Source organism: Lissotriton helveticus, chromosome 10 (assembly GCF_964261635.1).
Source record: "Lissotriton helveticus chromosome 10, aLisHel1.1, whole genome shotgun sequence".
NCBI lineage: Eukaryota > Metazoa > Chordata > Amphibia > Caudata > Salamandridae > Lissotriton > Lissotriton helveticus.
The window spans coordinates 597,620,085-597,638,227 of NC_136071.1; the positions used below are offsets into that span (position 1 = coordinate 597,620,085).

At 45.1% G+C, this 18,143-nt stretch overlaps 1 protein-coding gene across 2 annotated transcripts in view; it reads right to left on the reverse strand.

The window, feature by feature from the left end:
• Nucleotides 1-2,442: 2,442 nt before the first annotated feature.
• Nucleotides 2,443-18,143, reverse strand: part of DNAJA3 (DnaJ heat shock protein family (Hsp40) member A3) — a 264,697-nt gene continuing 248,996 nt past the window's right edge. For both annotated transcript variants that reach the window (XM_078663123.1, XM_078663124.1), the window contains one exon: nt 2,443-2,893. Coding sequence is in view for 1 of the 2 variants with exons in the window: in XM_078663124.1 (XP_078519250.1) it covers nt 2,871-2,893 (23 nt within the window). In the remaining variant the exon portion in view is untranslated. The remainder of the gene's footprint in view (nt 2,894-18,143) is intronic.

Below are 18,143 nucleotides of genomic sequence, written 5' to 3' on the forward strand. Positions count from 1 at the left end.
GAACTAACAGGGAGCGTGCCTGAATGGAAAGAAAGAATGACTTGAGCGCTAGATGTACTGCTCTCAGTTCCAACATATTGATGTGATACCCCTTCTCCACTTCTGACCATAGTCCCTGAACTTGGAGGGTCCATGTGGGCTCCCCAACCGTGAAGGGACGTGTCTTCCCGGAGGTCTGAGATCTGTGACCACTGATCCTCTGATTCCTGCTGAAGGGGTCGCATTTGCAGTCTGGCATTGGGGACAATGAAGATGCATGGAGCTCAGAAGGGAAGATTACTGTCTGGCCGTGGGGTGCTGGGGTTCCCAGACACCCTCCTCTGACATACCGGAGAGCCCCGTCCTTGAGGGAGGCAATTGTGAAAACTAGCCCAGAAACTGAACGTGAAAAAAGTTGGTTAAAACCACCTCCGGGCTTTAAGAAGTGTAATCAGTGCAGAGCTTGCAGCATAGGTCAGGATACCACTATATTCTCGACCATTATTTATAAGGCCGCTTTGTGACATGAGGAGGTTATGGTAAAGACTTTGCTCTATTTCATGCACTTTAAATAGGCCTGTGCAAGATCCTTATTCCTGTTAATTATAATAAGTTTGAGTTTTGGAGATGAAATTTCCTTTTTAACATGAATCAATGTGTATAATTTAATTAATTTAACTGTGGTCCAAAGTATCAGCAAAACGATTTATAAAATATTGTCAGGAATCTTTCTTCAATGTTAGTCTGACTCCAGAAAATAAAGGTCAGTCCTCAATTCATTTAGAAAAAGCATGTGATCAAGGTCGCTGAGATGACCGAAACGCGTAATGGCTGACAAGGAATAACGCAAAAACAAACCGCATTGGAGTCTGCTCCGTTTTGTTATGGACGAAATTACTTTGAGATATATATATATACACACACACACATACATACATACATACATACATACGTGTGTGTGTTTTGTATATGCTCTGGGGGTCCCGCACTTGGACGGGACTATTCAGTGCTTATGACTATTGAGAGTATTCCCTGGAAGAGAATTAATGTTACAGACTATAAATTCGCAGATAACGGCTGTCCACTTGAACTTAAAGTTTACCACTTACTATTCCTCATAATTTTTCAATCTTGTGCTGGTACGTGGCTGGTTTAGGGTCCACCTCAGGCAACATTGGATTTCAGGAACTTGTGTCTGTCGATTGAGATTGGCTTGTAAGAAAAATGGCTATTAGTCATGGTAGGTAAAGAATGGCTCTGCGCCTATTTTCTACCAGCAGGCGAAAACACCACCAGGCAACCTTCAAGTGAGGTTTTAATTCCTTGCTTTTAATACCCATGATATCCAGGCAGTCTGGTTTAGACATGGAACATGAAAGCATCTAGAACAGGGACACGTTTATGATGTGCAAAATAGGGCATGACGTTTTGTATCGGTCGTGTAAAGTGTAAAGTACCCGAATGCAAAGGATGAAACTGGAAAATGTACTCTCACATCACACTAGTCTCATCCACATTTTGTACTCGCTATACAGCCTACATCACTTTGAAAACTGGTAGTTTGAACCCCATACATCTGTTAAGATCAGCAAACCTAAGGCCCAAATATAGTTACGAGTCGCTGCTCAAAAAATAATAATCAGGTGTGATTAAATCAGTAACCTCATTAGAAAGTGACTACACAGACTTAACATTGTGTAATCACTTTCAGATGTATTGCCAGACCTTTTGATTGAGACGACAATTAAATTTGCTCATATATCTCTATTTCAAGTTCAGGGCTTTTTTTAGGACATTCCTGAAATATTTCAAACCAAAGACAATTTGTTAAAGCTAAGTGGGCCAAAGGGTTTGACTAGTTCATTTTCAAATGTGGCTTCTACGTAGGGCAAACTGCCTCCAAGGGCTCTATGATATTTATCAGCAATAATTGTTTAGATTATCGATGAACCGATTACTAAATACTGACACCGCTAAGACCATTCATTTTAAAAATAAAAAATGCAAAATAAACTTATCAGTGTGCTTACCTCAAATCACAGACAGGTTAAAAGAATGGCTTGTAACAATCAAGCTACTATTTCCCTGATAATGAAGCTTTCAGTGCTTAGACTGTCATTGTGTGGGCCTGCTTCTTTCCTACTTAGTAATGAAAATGCTTTTCCAACCCTGCCTTTCGAATGACTCACATTTCAAGAGACTAGGAAAAATCACAAGTCTGTAACCATCAAAGTTTTAGAGTAACGTACTATTTACATCCACCATCTCAGGTAGGGACCGCTGTTTTTCATCAGGGTGCCGTATTTTCATTGTGCATGGTCTGTCTATTGGTTCATGATATTTATCAATTTACAAAGTAAAATTCTCTAACTAGCCACTCAGAATTGGTAGGGGTTTTTAGATGAAGACTCCTTTCACACCGAAAATTAGACCATTTTAACATAAGCAACATACAGCAAGTGCTGAAAATAAATGTCTCATTTTATCGAACCAGATCCTACAGACAAGGCCGTCTCAAAGAACGTACATACAGACATATTTAATTTAACTGATTTTCATACAAATTACAGGAGAAACAATTCCTGTGAAGATGTGCCTGTAAGGTGCAGAAAAGGGACGGCAGAATCTATCTACTCCTCTTGATGAATGTCCCGGGAAATGAGAACGGATCAGCGATGGAGGCGCTTCTCCATACGACCCACTTGCTTCTTGCGTTAATCAAACAGTGACAGCAATGATGCAGTTCCCTGTAACGTCCAAAGCTTTTGGTCACCTCCGAAGTAAACTGCACTGACCATCTTCAATCGTGCCCCCTCTTCTTCAAAGACCGGAGTAGACATCTCTTGTCCGTTACTTTTTCATGAAGGAAAGCAGAGGCCACAGACCGGAGACTAATTTCCAGCAGAGCGTTTACCTGAAGCAAAGAGGAAAAATATTTTTAAATCTTATGCATTTCAAACTGTTCTTACAGAATAAACATTTAAGAAAAAACCCCACAAACGAAGCATGACGCGCAGTACTAAGAGGCTGTGTGTAGAACACTGCCACACCATCCTATGTTAATGACTACATCATGCCCCGCCCTTTTAACATATACATGACACTGCTCACCAACATCATTCCATCACAAGACATTAACGTCATCTCCTATGCCGATGACACCCAACTCATCCCCTCCCTGACAGACAAGACAACCACCACCAGAACCAACTTCATGACCATGGTAGCAGACCGAATACGAACCTACTGCTTAAAGCTTAACATCAACAAAACAGAAGTACTGGTCTTTGGCAACAAGACCTTCCCATTGAACTCCACCTGAAAGCTGTCGGAGCTAGGACCAACACCTTCAGACCACGCGAGAAATCTAGGAATAATCCTAGACAACAAGCTCAACATGACAGCGTAAGTCACCACAGTGTGCTGCAAAAGATCGTCAAATGGTTGCCTCGGAACACTAGACGGATAGTAAAGTAAGCACTCATCACCAGCAGGCTGCACTTCAGAAACACTTGAATTTCCGAACAACTCCCACACACACTCCAGACCATCCAGAACACTGCCGCAATACTCAAAGTCTACCTCCCATGCCGCACCCACATCACAACGCACCTCAAGAAGCTTCACTGGCTCACCATTCACAAGCGCAGCCAATTCAAACTTCTCAAGCACACATACAAAACCTTACACAACACAATAGCAACAATACATTAACAGCAGCATATCCTTTCACCAACCCACCAACACCTACGCTCTACCTCCCCTTGTACACACTCCAGCATCCACAAAAGCAAAACTAAGTTTCTCATTCTCCTACATTGCACTGAAGACCTGGAACGACCTCCCAGAATACATCAGAACCTCCTCCTCACTTCTGGTGGTCCACAAGAAGCTGAAGACCTCGCTATTCATATAAGCACCTTGGGGACCACACACCTTCCCAAGCGCCTGGATACCCCAATGACATGACCATGTACATGGTACAATGGTGTATAGCCCATTGTGATGCTTTAAGGGTCTCTGTGGTTCTGCCCATGCTGGAGTCTAGATCAGCAATAGGAATGAAGGACCTGGTGGGTCTCTGGGTTGGCCTCAGTGCCGAGGTATGATCCGTGTTGTAGCATCGAGACTCATGGAGTCAAAGCTGTTTTCAGTGCTCCTTTTGAGGTAAATCGCCGTTGGGGACATTTTCCTTTCCACTTTAGGGGGATGTCGATACCGGTACCCTGTGTCGATGCCTGAAATTGGAGGTGTGGTGCAATTCCTGGGTAGAGACTTGGGTGGGGAGGGGGTTAACACTGGTCTCCGGAGTGAAAGTCCGCTGAGGAAACCTATTGGAGTCCTCTCCTGATTGACCTCTAAGCTACTGGAACAGGGGCTCAGCAGAGTCTTGGTATTGAATCATCATGTAATAATCCACCTCCGATCTCTTTGGTGCTGATCTGCTTTTTTGCATTGATGGGTATTGCATGCCGAACAGGCACTCTTATTGTGTTCCCTCAGTAGAGGGAGAGTTCACCATGGGGACTTGCTATTGAGGTAGGACAATATCTGAAAGGAGTGTTTTACATAATTTTCCCTGTTCAAGTCATTCTCATATGACCTAGACGCAGACTATTTAGCTTACTTAAGTCTGTCAGTGATGGTTGCTGTGTTTGATGCTGAACTAGTGGTGTTCAATACTGGTATTACAGTGTCGAAACAACCACTCAAGGGCAGTCTTAACAAAGGACTCTAACCGCATTCGACCCCAACGGTGGAAAAGGAAAATGCTACTTACCAGGATGCATCTGTTCTTGGCATTTAGAGCAGCAGATTTCTACACTTTGCATTAGATCGCCACCTGGTGTTGGGCTCGGATGATTGCATGTTGTTTGTCGTCTTGGAAGAAGTCTTTGTAGTCACGAGATAGGCGACTCCTCCCTTGGACGATAGTGCGCATGGGCATCGGCTCCATCCTTAGATTGTTTTTCGACATGATGGGAAATTCTGGAGTCAGTAGAAAGAAAGAAAGGATGTCCATGAGTGTATATCTAATTAGGATAAATCTGGAACAGATACAGGTCCCGGGGAGGTGGGAGGGCGTGTAGAAATCTGCAGCACTACATGCCAAGAACAGATGCATACTGGTAAGTAGCATTTTCCGTTCGAGGCATATGAGCTGCAGATTCTACACTTTGCATCAATTGTGCAACAGTGTCTCCCCTAGCGGTGGTCACCTGTGTCTGTTGCAGTAGTTTGAAACAGTTTTAAGGACAGCTTGGCCTACTGCAGCTTGCTGCTTGGATTGCACATCAACACAATAGTGTTTAGTGAAGGTGTGTGTTGTAGACCATGTTGCTGCCTTGCAGATGTCTTCTAGGGGAATGTTCCCTAAGAAAGCCTTGGAGGCTCCTAGTTTGCGTGTGGAGTGTGCTCTAGGAGGAACTGTTAATGTGCGTTTTGCTTTGTGATAGCATATTTGAATACATTTAACAATCCACATTGCAATTTCTGATTTAGAAATGGGGTTGCCTTTATGTGGCGGAGAGAAAGCTACAAATAGTTGCTTTGTTTTGCGAAAGGACTTGGTCTTATCGATGTAATAGAGAAGAGCTCTTTTGACATCTAGTGTGTGTAAAGCGCTCTCTGCTACAGAGTCTGGGTTTTGAAATAACACTGGTAACTCGACAGATTGGTTAAGATGAAAAGGAGTAATTACTTTAGGAAGGAATTTAGGATTAGTTCTTAGAACCACCTTGTTACGTTGTAATTGCAAGAATGGTTCTTGTATTGTGAAAGCTTGAATTTCACTAACTCTTCTAAGAGAGGTAATAGTAACGAGGAAAGCGGTTTTCCGTGTGAGAAATTGTAGTTCAGATTTGTGTAAAGGTTCAAAAGGGGGTCCCATGAGCCTGGTAAGAACAATGTTTAGGTTCCACACTGGAGAGGGTGATAACCTAGGAGGAATAATTATTTTTAATCCTTCCATAAAAGCTTTTAATGCTGGTACTCTAAACAACGACATATGTTGTCTGTTTTGTAGATATGCGGCAATGGCTGGAAGATGTAAACGTATAGATGAATATGCCAGATTACATCTTTGTATATGGAGAAGGTAACAGATAATATTTTGGATGGAAGCATCTAAAGGATACATTTGATTATTATTGCAGTAAATGGCAAATCCTTTCCATTTAGCAGCATAGCAAACTCTAGTAGTAGGTCTTCTGGCTTCTTTGATGATATTCATGCAGTCTGGTGGCAGGTTAAGGTAACCAAACTCTAAGACTTCAGGAGCCAGATCGCCAGATTCAGTTGACTTGGATCTGGATGCCTGATGTCTCCATGGTTCTGCGTTCGCATGGATGGTGTCAGGAACAATTTTTGGTGTGGAACTAGGGACAGTTCTAGAAGTGTGGTGAACCACGGTTGGCGTGCCCATGTGGGAGCTACCAGGGTCATTTTGAGAGACTGTTGTCCGAGCGTGCGTACCACCAGCGGTATTAGTGGGGTTGGCGGAAAAGCGTACGCAAATCTGCCTGACCAGTTCATCCATATCGCATTGCCCTTGGACAACGGGTGTGGAAACCTGGCGGCGAAGGTTGGGCATTTTGCGTTTGTGTGTGGCAAACAGGTCTATGTCTGGATGACCCCACTTGTGAAAGAATGGTTGAAGAACTTGCAGATGTAGTTCCCATTTGTGAATCTGTTGTGTCTGTCGACTTAACAGATCGACTATCTGATTGTGAACTCCTGGAAGGTGTTCTGCAAGCAGATATATTTTTTGTGGAATGGCCCATCTCCAAATGTTTTGTGCGAGCTGGGACAGTTGCAGGGAATGTGTGCCTCCTTGTTTTTGTATTTAGTACATGGCTGTCATGTTGTCCGTCCGGATTAAGACCGCTTTGTTCTGTATGTGCACTTGGAAGGACTTCAGTGCCAGGAAAATTGCAAGCAACTCTAGGTGATTGATGTGAAGCACCTTTTGTTGAGCGGTCCATCTTCCCTGAATTGTGTGGTGGAGCAGATGTGCTCCCCATCCTGTGAGGGATGCGTCTGTTGTCAGTACTATCTGTGGAACAGGCTTGAGGAACGGCCCCCCTCTGGACAAGTTTTTGGTGTTCCACCACTGCAGAGAGCGATGTGTGCGGCTGTCCACCAATACCAGGTCTGTTAGTTGTCCTTGTGCCTGATTCCACTGATGTGCTAGACATTCCTGCAATGGGTGTATTTGCAGTCTTGCATATGGTACAATAAAAATGCAAGATTTCATCATTTCTATTAATTACATGAACACTCTGGCTGGTAGAGAGTGTTGGTTTTAAAACCTTGTGACTAGGGTTTGAATGCTCTGTATCCTGGCTGGACTGGGATAAGCTAGAGCTGTATTGGTGTTTATGGTAGCCCCTAGGTATTCATGTACATGAGAGGGCTGTAGATGTGACTTGGTGTGGTTTATTGTAAACCCCAAGTTGTGCAGTGTTTGAATTGTGTGAAATGTGTGTTGAACACACTGGTTGAATGACTTGGCTTTTATGAGCCAATCGTCTAAGTATGGATATGTTGTCTTCTGAGATGTGCTGCTACTACTGCTAGGCACTTTGTGAACACTCTTGGTGCAGTTGTGACCCCGAATGGAAGGACTTTGAATTGATAGTGTCGTCGTCCTATCACAAACCTGAGATACCTCCTGTGAGAAGGATGTATAGGTATGTGAAAGTAGGCGTCTTTGAGATCTGGTGTAGTGAGAAAATCGCCTTGTTGCAATAATGGGAGCACTTGTTGTAAAGTGACCATGTGAAAATGGTCTGAGTGTATATACAGGTTGAGAGGCCTTACATCTAGAATTGGTCTTAGTGTCCCATCCTTTTTGGGTATTAGGAAGTAGAGTGAGTAGAGCCCTGTTTCTTGATGTTGCAATGGAACTAGCTCTATTGCATCTTTTTGCAGCAATGAGAGAACTTCTTGTTGGAGCAGCGTTAAATGTTCTGTGGACATTGGACGCTATCTGGGTGGTATATTTGGAGGGGTAGCTGTAAGCTCTAGGCAGTAACCATACTGGATAATCAGTCTTACCCACTTGTCTGTTGTGATGGAATTCCAGACAGGTAGGAACTGTGTTAATCTCCCCCCCCCCTACAGGAGTGGTATGCTGTTGGGGGAGCTGAAGGAAGTCACTGTTTAGTGGTGGAAGAGGATCGATTGTTGTTGTTACCTCGACCTCTTCCCTTATTGTTATTACCTCTGTAGCCCCCTCTAAAGTATCCTTTATTAGAGGATGCTTGTGTATTTGTCTTAAAGGAAGCTGAATTGTCTGCTCCAGCTTGTTTGGAGCCTCCTCTGTAGAAGGAGCGACAAAAGGAGCCTCTCGCTGGGTGGACTGCAGAGCTCCCATAGACTTGGAGACAAGAAGTGTCTTTTTTTCATTTTTTCAAGAGCTGTGTCTACTTCTGGGCCAAACAATTGTTGTTGGCTGAATGGTTGATTTAAGATAGTAGTCTGTACCTCTTGCTTAAATCCTGAAATGCATAGCCACGTGTGACGTCTAAGGAGGACACTGGTGTTTATTGCCCTGGATGCAGTGTCTGCTACATCCAGTGCACATTTAATGGAGGCATTTGATATAAGCTTACCCTCTTGTATGAGGTCATCTGCTTGTGCTTTATATTGGTCAGGTAGATGTTGTAAGAGCTTCTCTAGCTGATCCTAGTGAGCCCTGTCAAATCTTGCGAGGAGGGCTTGTGTGTTAGCAATGTGCCATGCATTGCTAGTTTGGGCAGCTATTATTTTCTCTGAAGCATCTATTATCTTTGATTCTTTATCGGGAGGTGGTGCTTCGCCTGAGGTTTGGGAATTTGCTCTTTTCCTAGAATTTGAAACTACTAGGGAGTCTAAGGGTAGCTGTCCTTTAATGTAAGCAGGATCCGCAGGAGCTGCTCTGTACTTTTTCTCTATCCTTGGGTTTATGACTCTAGCTCTTACGGATCTTTAAACATTTCTGGTGCATGTTTAATGACTCCTTTAATCATTGGCAGTATTTGCACAGATTTTTGTGATTGTTCAAAAGTGTCTAGTAAAAAAATGTGTTCTGCCTCATCTGAATGCATGGTTACATTGTGATAGATGGCAGCCCTATTAATTAAGTGTCCAAACCCAATATTGTGTTCTGGAGGAGAAGGTTTAGATGGATATATATGTGGGTCAGGAATATCTGGTATATCCTGTGGGTTTGGATATTCCCAGTCTGGTGAACTTGTTGGGTAGGGGAAAGAGTCATCTGGGTCATTACCTCCCCTCATGCTATACTGATAATCATCAGCATCCTAAGGATGTGTATGTTGTGGAGAATGAGGAGGAGAATTTTGAGGTGAAATGTTTAAAGGGCGAGCAGGAAAAGGAGATACAGGAGAAGAAGGGTGCATAGGAGATGTGCCAGAGTCCTTGACAGGCACTGGAGATGTAGGTGCTGTATCTAACTTCCTCTTCCTGTGTGGTGTGGTGAAAACATGTCCTGTTTCTGGAACTATGTATATCCTTTTTTGCGGAGGATCAGGTGTAAAAAGCTCTTCTTGAGAAATTGCTTTCGGCGCCGATTTGTTTCGGCTTCTGGCCTGGTTTTTGCTTGTCTTTAGCCTTAGGAGTTGTTGTATAGTCCTTTGGCGTACTTTCCGGAACCAAAGGTATTGTTTTCAGAGTCGAGGCCTGGTTCGAGAGCTTGGAGGCATCGGAATCAGGCTTTGTGGGTTTTGGCACTGAAGATTTTGGGGTCAGTCTTTTTCGGAACTGGGACATCTTTCGGTTTCGGTGCCGAGGGAGCTGGTAGTATCGGCACGTGCGGTTTGCTCGGTATGGAGCTTTAATATTTTCTTCGGAGCCGGGTTCGATGGCGGGGCTTTCAAAGGAATGTCTCGTTCTCGACTGGGCCCCGAAGGCGGAGTTTTGACCTTAGCCTTTGTTTTATGGGTTGGGGCTAGGGTACGGGCAGTCGTACTCACGCATTGACCTGATGGTATGGAGTCATCGGAGTCGTCTGCCTCAGATACGATCTGGAGATCATCGGAATCATCCTCGGGGACACATGGACCTTCTTCGAAGATATCCACCAGTCCCGGAGCTGATCTCTGCATGTCGTGTCGACGGGCCCTCCGATCTCGAATGGTCTTCTTGGATCGAAAGGAAGCACAAGCTGTGCAGCTGGACTCGTCGTGTTCAGGGGATAAACACAGGTTACACACCTCGTGATGGTCGCTGTGTGGAAATTTTGCTCCACACACAGGGCATTTCTTGAATGGTGTCCTTTCCATGAGTTGTAGGCCTCACCATGTGGGTAGGCCCAACGGCCCGCGTCGACGACTGGAATCCTGGTGATGAGGTCGAGTCTATGTATATTGAAGTTAAAGTTCGTTTTAGAAGTTTTTGCGCATCAAAATCTCTGAAAAGTAGATTTTTGAACCGGAGCGGAAAAGTTGCATCCGAACCCAGTTGCGGGAAAAAAACAATCTAAGGATGGAGCTGATGCCCATGCGCACTATACTATCGTCCAAGGGAGGAGTCACCTATCTCGTGACTACAAAGACTTCTTCCAAGACGACAACAACATGCAATCATCCGAGCCCAACACCAGGTGGCGATCTAATGCAAAGTGTAGAATCTGCAGCTCATATGCCTCGAACATTATAATCTGAAGCGAGCCTGTCTGCGTTTCAAGGCAGTTTGAAACTTAAATCTCTTTTTGAAAGAAAAAAAATCTTGTAACGTTCCATGCCCAAAGGTAAGTGGCATGAGTGCACAGCTTGTGATTCACAGAAGCACGCTGCAAATATTTCAAGCACTATTATTGTAGACCAAGAGTTTGTTGTCCGCCAAAATAAGCACACTCCAAGAGTTGCACGAAGAGTCACACAACAGCACTTGAAGCAGAAAGAAGCCCATTGACAGCAACGTGAGCGATGCTACTAAATGGAGTTCAAAGCAGCTTCCATGGAAGCTCTTCCAACAAGCATATACCTCATTGTAATGCACGCAGCATTGCCACTTTAACTAGAGAGTCCACTACTCAGAGGAAGAATAGAGAAACACTCTATATCCTTACCCTGCAGGATGCAAAATCACTGAATCAATTACATACTGCGTGCTTTATTATGTATCAACAACTAATACTGCTAATTTGAATAGTTTCCTCTCTCCTAGCCTCTCTTGACAAAATGGATACAAATTAGTTCACACAACATGAAAGTTAAGACCAACCCAAACACTAGTCATCAAAAGCAAAGGAAAATGCTACTTACCAGTATGCATCTGTTCTTGGCATTTAAGGCTGCAGATTCACACTAATGCATAGATCGCCATCTGGTGGTGGGACCGGATGATTACACTTTGTTGTTGTCCTGGAAGAGTCTTTGCATGGTAGATGACTCTTCCTGTGGAGCATAGTGCACATGGGCATCGACTCCATCTTCAGATTGTTTTTCGCCATTAGATAAAATGATGGAGTTGTGTGAGAATAGAAAAAGATATTCATGTATAGTGGATCTAATTAAGATATTACTGGAACAGATGAAGGTAGCCATGGAGGCGGGTGGGCGTGTGTGAATCTGCAGCCCTACATGCCAAGAACAGGTGCATACTGTTAAGTAGCATTTTCCGTTCAAGGCATATGGGCTGCAGATCACACACTAGTGGATTGATTGCATAGCAGTTCTCTCCCTTAGCGACGAGTACCAGTATCTGTTGCAGTGGTTTCGAATAGTGTTTTGAGTACAGCCTGGCCTACACTAGCTTGTTATTTTGCGCATCTACACAGTAGTGTTTTGTGAATGTGTGCGGTGTAGACCATGTAGCTGCTTTGCAGATATCATCTAAGGGAATATTGCCTAAAAATGCCATAGATGCCCCTAGTTTACAGGTGGAATGAGCCGTAGGGGTAATGGATAGAGTGCATTTTGCTTTCTGGTAGCAAATTTGAATGCATTTAAACAATCCATCTTGCAATCCCAGTTTTTGAGATGGGATTACCTTTCTGTGGAGAGAAAATGAGCGGTTTTGTTTTACGAAATGGCTTTGAGAAAAGGAGAGGTTTTGTTTTACGAAACGGCTTTGTCCTATCAAAATAGTAGAGGAGAGCTCTTTTGACATCTAATGTAGGGAGAGCTCTCAGCAACTGTTTGAGGTTGTGAGAAGAATATTGGCAGCTCAATAGACTGAGTTGGAATGGTGAAATGACTTTTGGAAGGAATTTGGGATTTGTTCTTAGAACCACTTTGTTGTGATGGAGTTGCAAGAATAGTTCTTGAATTGTTAATGCCTGGATCTCACTTACTCTTCTGAGTGAAGTAAAAGCAATTAAAAAAGCAACTTTCCATGAAAGAAATTGTAAGTCACACTTATGCAAGGGTTCAAATGGAGGACCCATAAGCCTAGTGAGAACAATGTTTAGATTCCATACAGGGAAGGGTGGTATCCTGGGAGGAATTATTCTTTTGAGGCTTTCCATGAAAGCTTTAATGGCAGGAACTCTAAATAATGACAGATGCTGTCTGTTTTGAAGGTAAGCTGCTATAGCAGCAAGATGTAACCTGATTGAGGAGAATGCTAAATTACACGTTTGTAGATGTAACAAGTAGCATATGATGTTTTGGATGGAAACATCTAGTGGGTTAATGTTGTTATTGTTGCAATATATAACAAACCTTTTCCACTTGGCTGAATAGCATGCCCTAGTGGTTGGTCGTCTAGCTTCTTTTAGAACATTCATGCAATCAGTAGGGAGATTAAGATAGCCAAATTCTAAGACCTCAGGAGCCAAATCGCTAGGTTGAGCTGCATGGGGTCTGGATGAATGATCTCTCCATGGTTCTGTGTTAGCAGATGTGGATAGAGTTTAAGATTGTGATGTGGCACCATGGAGAGTTCTAGTATTGTGGTGTACCACGGTTGCCTTGCCCAGGTTGGTGCAATGAGAATCAATGTGAGGGAGTGTTGTTGTAGCTTGCGCACCACTAACGGAATGAGTGGGAGAGGCAGAAAAGCATACGCAAATTTGTCTGACCAACTCATCCATAGCGCATTGCCTTTAGACAATGGGTGTGGATACCTGGCGGCAAAGCTTGGGCATTTGGAGTTGAGGTGTGTGGCGAACAGATCTATTTCTGGCTGTCCCCACTGTTGAAAGAAAGGTTGAAGAACTTGAGGATGAATTTCCCACTCGTGAATCTGTTGGCTCCGACGACTTAACAGATCCGCAACCTGATTGTGAACTCCTGGTAGATGTTGTGCTAATAGGAAGATCTTTTGAGGAATGGCCCATCTCCATATGCTCTGCGCCAGCCGGGAGAGCTGTAAGGAGTGTGTTCCTACCTGTTTTTGGATGTAGTACATGGCTGTCATATTGTCGGTGCGGACTAAGACAGCTTTGTGGGATAAGTAATGTTGAAATGACTTTAGAGCTAGAAAAATGGCTAGCAACTCCAGATGGTTTATGTGGAGTAGCTTTTGCTGTGGTGTCCCTTTGCCCTGTACTGTGTGCTGTGCCAAATGAGCTCCCCAGCTGGTGAGGGATGCGGCCGTGGTTAGTGCTACTTGTGGAACTAGCTCTATGAACGGCCGTCCTTTTGAAAGGTGTTTGGTGTTCCACCACTGCAGAGCGCGATGGGTCCGGCCGTCCACCACCACCAGATCTGTTAATTGACCTTGAGCCTGGTTCCATTGACTTGCTAAGCACTCTTGCAGGGGGCGCATTTGGAGTCTTGCGTGCGGTACTATGAAAATGCAAGACGCCATCATTCCAATTAGTTGCATGAACACTCGAGCTGGTAGGGAGTGTTGCGGTTGGAATTTTTGTATGATAGCCTGCATGTCTTGTATTCTTGCTGGATTGGGGGATGCAAGTGCTTTGGAGGTATATATTGTGGCATCCAGATACTGTTGAGACAGGGATGGTTGGAGATGTGACTGTTTTGTTTATAGTGAACCCGAGTTTGTGGAACAGGTGAATGGTCTGGTGTGTGTGCTGCACACACTGGTGGTATGACTTGGCTTTTATTAGCCAATCGTCGAGATATGGGAAAACATGGATGTTTTCCCTTCTCAAGTGTGCTGCTACTACTGCGAGACAATTTGTGAAAACTCAAGGTGCTGTAGTTACTCCGAAGGGGAGGACTTTGAACTGGTAATGCTGACCGTCCAGTACAAACTGAAGGTACTTTTTTGAGCTTGGTGGATGGGAATGTGGAAGTAGGCGTACTTGAGATCTAGGGTAGCAAGGAAGTTGCCTTGTTTTAACAGAGGAAGGACCTGCAGTAATGTGACCATATGGAAGTGGTCGGACTGTATGTAAAGATTTAGGGGTCTCAGGTCTAGTATAGGTCTGAGGGAGTCGTCCTTTTTGGGGATAAGGAAATATAGGGAGTAAACTCCTGTGTTTTGATTGCGTACTGGAACTGGTTCTATTGCGTTTTTGTGCAGTAGAGTGGCAACTTCTTGTATTAGAAGTGCTAGATGCTCTTGCGACATGGGACGCTGTCTGGGTTGTATTGTTGGAGGAGTGGAAGGGAGCTCCAGGCAATAACCTGACTGAACTATTTGTCTCACCCACCTGTCTGTTGTGATGGAGTTCCAGACAGGTAGGAACTGTTGTAATCTCCCCCCGACAGGAGTGGAATGATCTGGGGGGAGAGGAGGGAAGTCACTGTTTGGGAGTGGAGGCAGTACGGTTGTTGTTCCCTCTGCCTCTACCTTTAGTGTTGTTGCCTCTATATCCTGAATGAATGAATGAAAGAAAAATTATAACGCGCAACTAAAACCCGAAGGCATCAAGGCGCCTATCAAAAACGAATCACAAAAAAGGCAGAAGCAGAACTACGGGTATGCTTTGGCAAATAGCCATGTCTTCAGGGCTTTTCTAAAGGACTGTAGAGTGGAAAGGGCCTTAGTTTCCACAGGAAGAGCATTCCACATTTTTGGTGCTATGGTGGAGAAAGCTCTGCCACCCCATTTAACTCTGCGAATGCGTGGTACAGATAGCAGAGATTTGTTGGCAGAGCGCAGATTCCTCGAGGGGCTGTAGGGGGCCAAAAGAGCCCCAATACCCACTGACCTATTTCTCGCTAAAGCGCCAAAGGTCAGGCACAGGATTTTAAAAGAAATCCTGTCCTCAATAGGGAGCCAATTTAACGCCTTCCTAGCAGAAGTGGCTGACGCACGTTTGGGTAAATCCAACACAAACTTAGCCGCCGCATTTTGGACCATTTGAAGGTGCTGCAGCAACCCCCTGTTGAGTCCTGCATACAGCGCATTACAATAGTCAAGTCGGGAGCCTATAAGTGCAACCACGACTTGCTTTCTGGCCTGCTGGGATAAGTAATGTTTAATCTTCCTCAAGATGTGAATTATGCCCCAACAGGTGGAGACTGTTCTATTCACCTGCTGACGCATATTGAGGGTAGGGTCGATCAAAACTCCTACGTTTTTAGCCAGAGCGGCGGGTACCGAACAAGCTCCCAGTGAGGCAGGCCACCAATTTGCCGACCAGATGTCCTCCTTTCCCCCAAACACCAAAATCTCCGTCTTCTCACCATTCAGTTTTAATGAATTGTAAGTCATCCATTGCGCGACTGCCTCTAAACAAGATCTAAAATTGGAGGCAGCCTTGTCAATAGACTGGGAGAGGGAGACCAGGATCTGGGTATCGTCGGCGTAGGAGACTACCTCCATCCCGAAAGATCTTATCAGTCTGGCAAGTGGGGTCACATAGATGTTGAAAAGGGTCGGACTTAATGCCGACCCCTGAGGGACCCCACATTGCACAGACAGGGATGGAGATAGAAACTCCCCCAGCATCACTCTCTGTTCCCTCTGGTCTAGGAAGGAAGCCAGCAAACTAAGAGCGGACCCCTCCACCCCAATCTCCCTCAGGCGAGATGTTAACACCGTGGGAGAAAGGGTATCAAACGCAGCTGTAAGATCTAGCAAGATGAGGAGGGTGGTCTGGCCCCGATCAACTCGGGTGCGGATGTTATCCAGCACTATGGTAAGGGCCGACTCGGTACTATGCTCCCTCCTGAATCCATGCTGCGAATGATCTAAAAGGCCAGAGTTCTCCAGAAAGGCCGCAAGATGCTTATTAAGATATGTTTCCAGCATCTTCGCAGCGGCAGGGAGCAGCGAAATGGGGCGAAAATGTTTGAGTACCCCAGGGTCCAGTGTTGGCTTCTTAAGCAGTGGTTTTACCACTGCCCTTTTCCATTGCTGAGGAAAGGTACCAAGCCTCATTGCCCCATTCATGATCTCTAAAAGGGGTGGTAAAAGGGTCTCCTTACACTGCTTAAGAAGCATAAGAGGACAGGGATCTAAGGGGGAGCCTGATCTGGTCCTAATGAGAAGGTTCTCTAGTTCCTGAAATACTAGGGGAGGGAAGGATGCCAAGCGTCCCGAAGGAGTAACCTCTGCCATAGTTAAAACAAACTGAGAGGAACCAGAGGAATCAGCAATTAAAGCCTTCTGAAGCTCTAGGGCCGAATACAGATGAGCAATCTTCGCCTGAAAGAAAGAGGCGATGTTGTTACACAGCAGCTGAGAGCCAATGACAGGATCAGGAACCTGAAGGGAGGTTAGAGAATCAACAATCTTAAAAAGCTCTTTCGGGGAGGAGAATGAGGTGGTACAAGCAGTAAAGTATTGTTGTTTAGCTCTTATTACCTCCGCCTTATAGCCCCTCAATAAGATTTTATGAGCCTCTTTTTCCCTCAAGTCCCAGCTAGCCAACCAGAGACGCTCCTGCCTCCTAACTCCCTGCCTAAGGAGTCTTAATGACTCAGAGAACCAAGGGGCCGACGGGGGCAAGTTCCTCCAGAGCCAAGGTGACAGCATTTTCTAGCTGGGAGACCGAAAGACATAAAGACATACATCTTCCTCCTGAGAAAATATACTGGGGATCATAGGGGCAAGGATGTTATTAGAGATGTTCTTAAAGTTTCGCCGAGATACCATCTTACTTGAAAACCTTTCCATGCTATCCATCGTAGTACAAGACATTTCTATTGGAACCGCATAGTGGTCGGACCATGAGAGGGGGAAAGGGTTATTAACTGTCAACCTTTCATCATTTGAAAAAATTCCATCAAGCGTATGGCCCGCTTGATGGGTAGCACCCCTCACAAGTTGGTTAAACCCACAAGCAGACATAGCATCGATCAGGGAGAAGGTGTCACTGGACTCCATATTCTCAAGATGGTAGTTCAGATCTCCCAGAACCGTAAAATGCTCACAGCCAAAATATGGTTCCAGAATATTAGGCATATTTTGTCCAAACTCCGTTCTAGACCCAGGGGGGGCGGTAAAGTAAGACACCAGTGAAAGGCAACTCAAAGGAGCCTTTTAAAGAAAAATGTAGGACTTGAACATCATCCTTAGGGTCAGATAGCGGTGTAGTGTGGCATAAGAGACTATCCCTATAAAGGATACCCAAGCCTCCTCCTGTGCGACCTGTCCTATCCAGCCTAGCAAAGAGGTAGCCTTCTGGAATTGCTTCCACTAGGTCTGGACCCGAGGAGTCTTTTGCCCAGGTTTCTGTGACAAACACCCAGGTGGGTTTCCTGTCCAGAACAAGATCCTTAAATGCAACATTGTGCTTGATTAAAGAGCGAGCATTAATGAGAAAGCCATTCTCCCTCAAGACGCAGCCTCCCCCATTTTGGCTCTGTCCCACCTGACCGGGAGCCATGGTAAGACCAGGGACCCCATGGCCCTCCTTAAAGCAACCACAACGGGGATAAGTTAAAAGAGCCTCGGGGACAGAACTGTGATGGCATGGAAGACCAGATGGCTTTAGCTTTAACAGGTCTTGTTTAGTATACCTGAAGCCTGTGAAAGCACAATCGGCATTTACATCCGACCAGCCGTCCAGCCCGTCCTCAGCGCGGACGGGCGCAGACGGGCTGGACTCTGGCATGACTCCGGCGGCGCTCCAGCACCCACGCCGCGCGCACACGCTGCACGCCATAGTGCTGATGATTTATAGGGCTCTAGCCAGTCAACCTGACTGCTAGAGCGCACAAAGAAAAGCGTCAGCGTCCCTGAGTCCCACCAAGATGGCGCTCAAACTCGAGGAAGCTCAATCCGGTCAATCCGCCAAAGCAGCGGTGCAGGGCACGATTAAAGTGCAAGAATGCGGCGGTGAGTTAAAA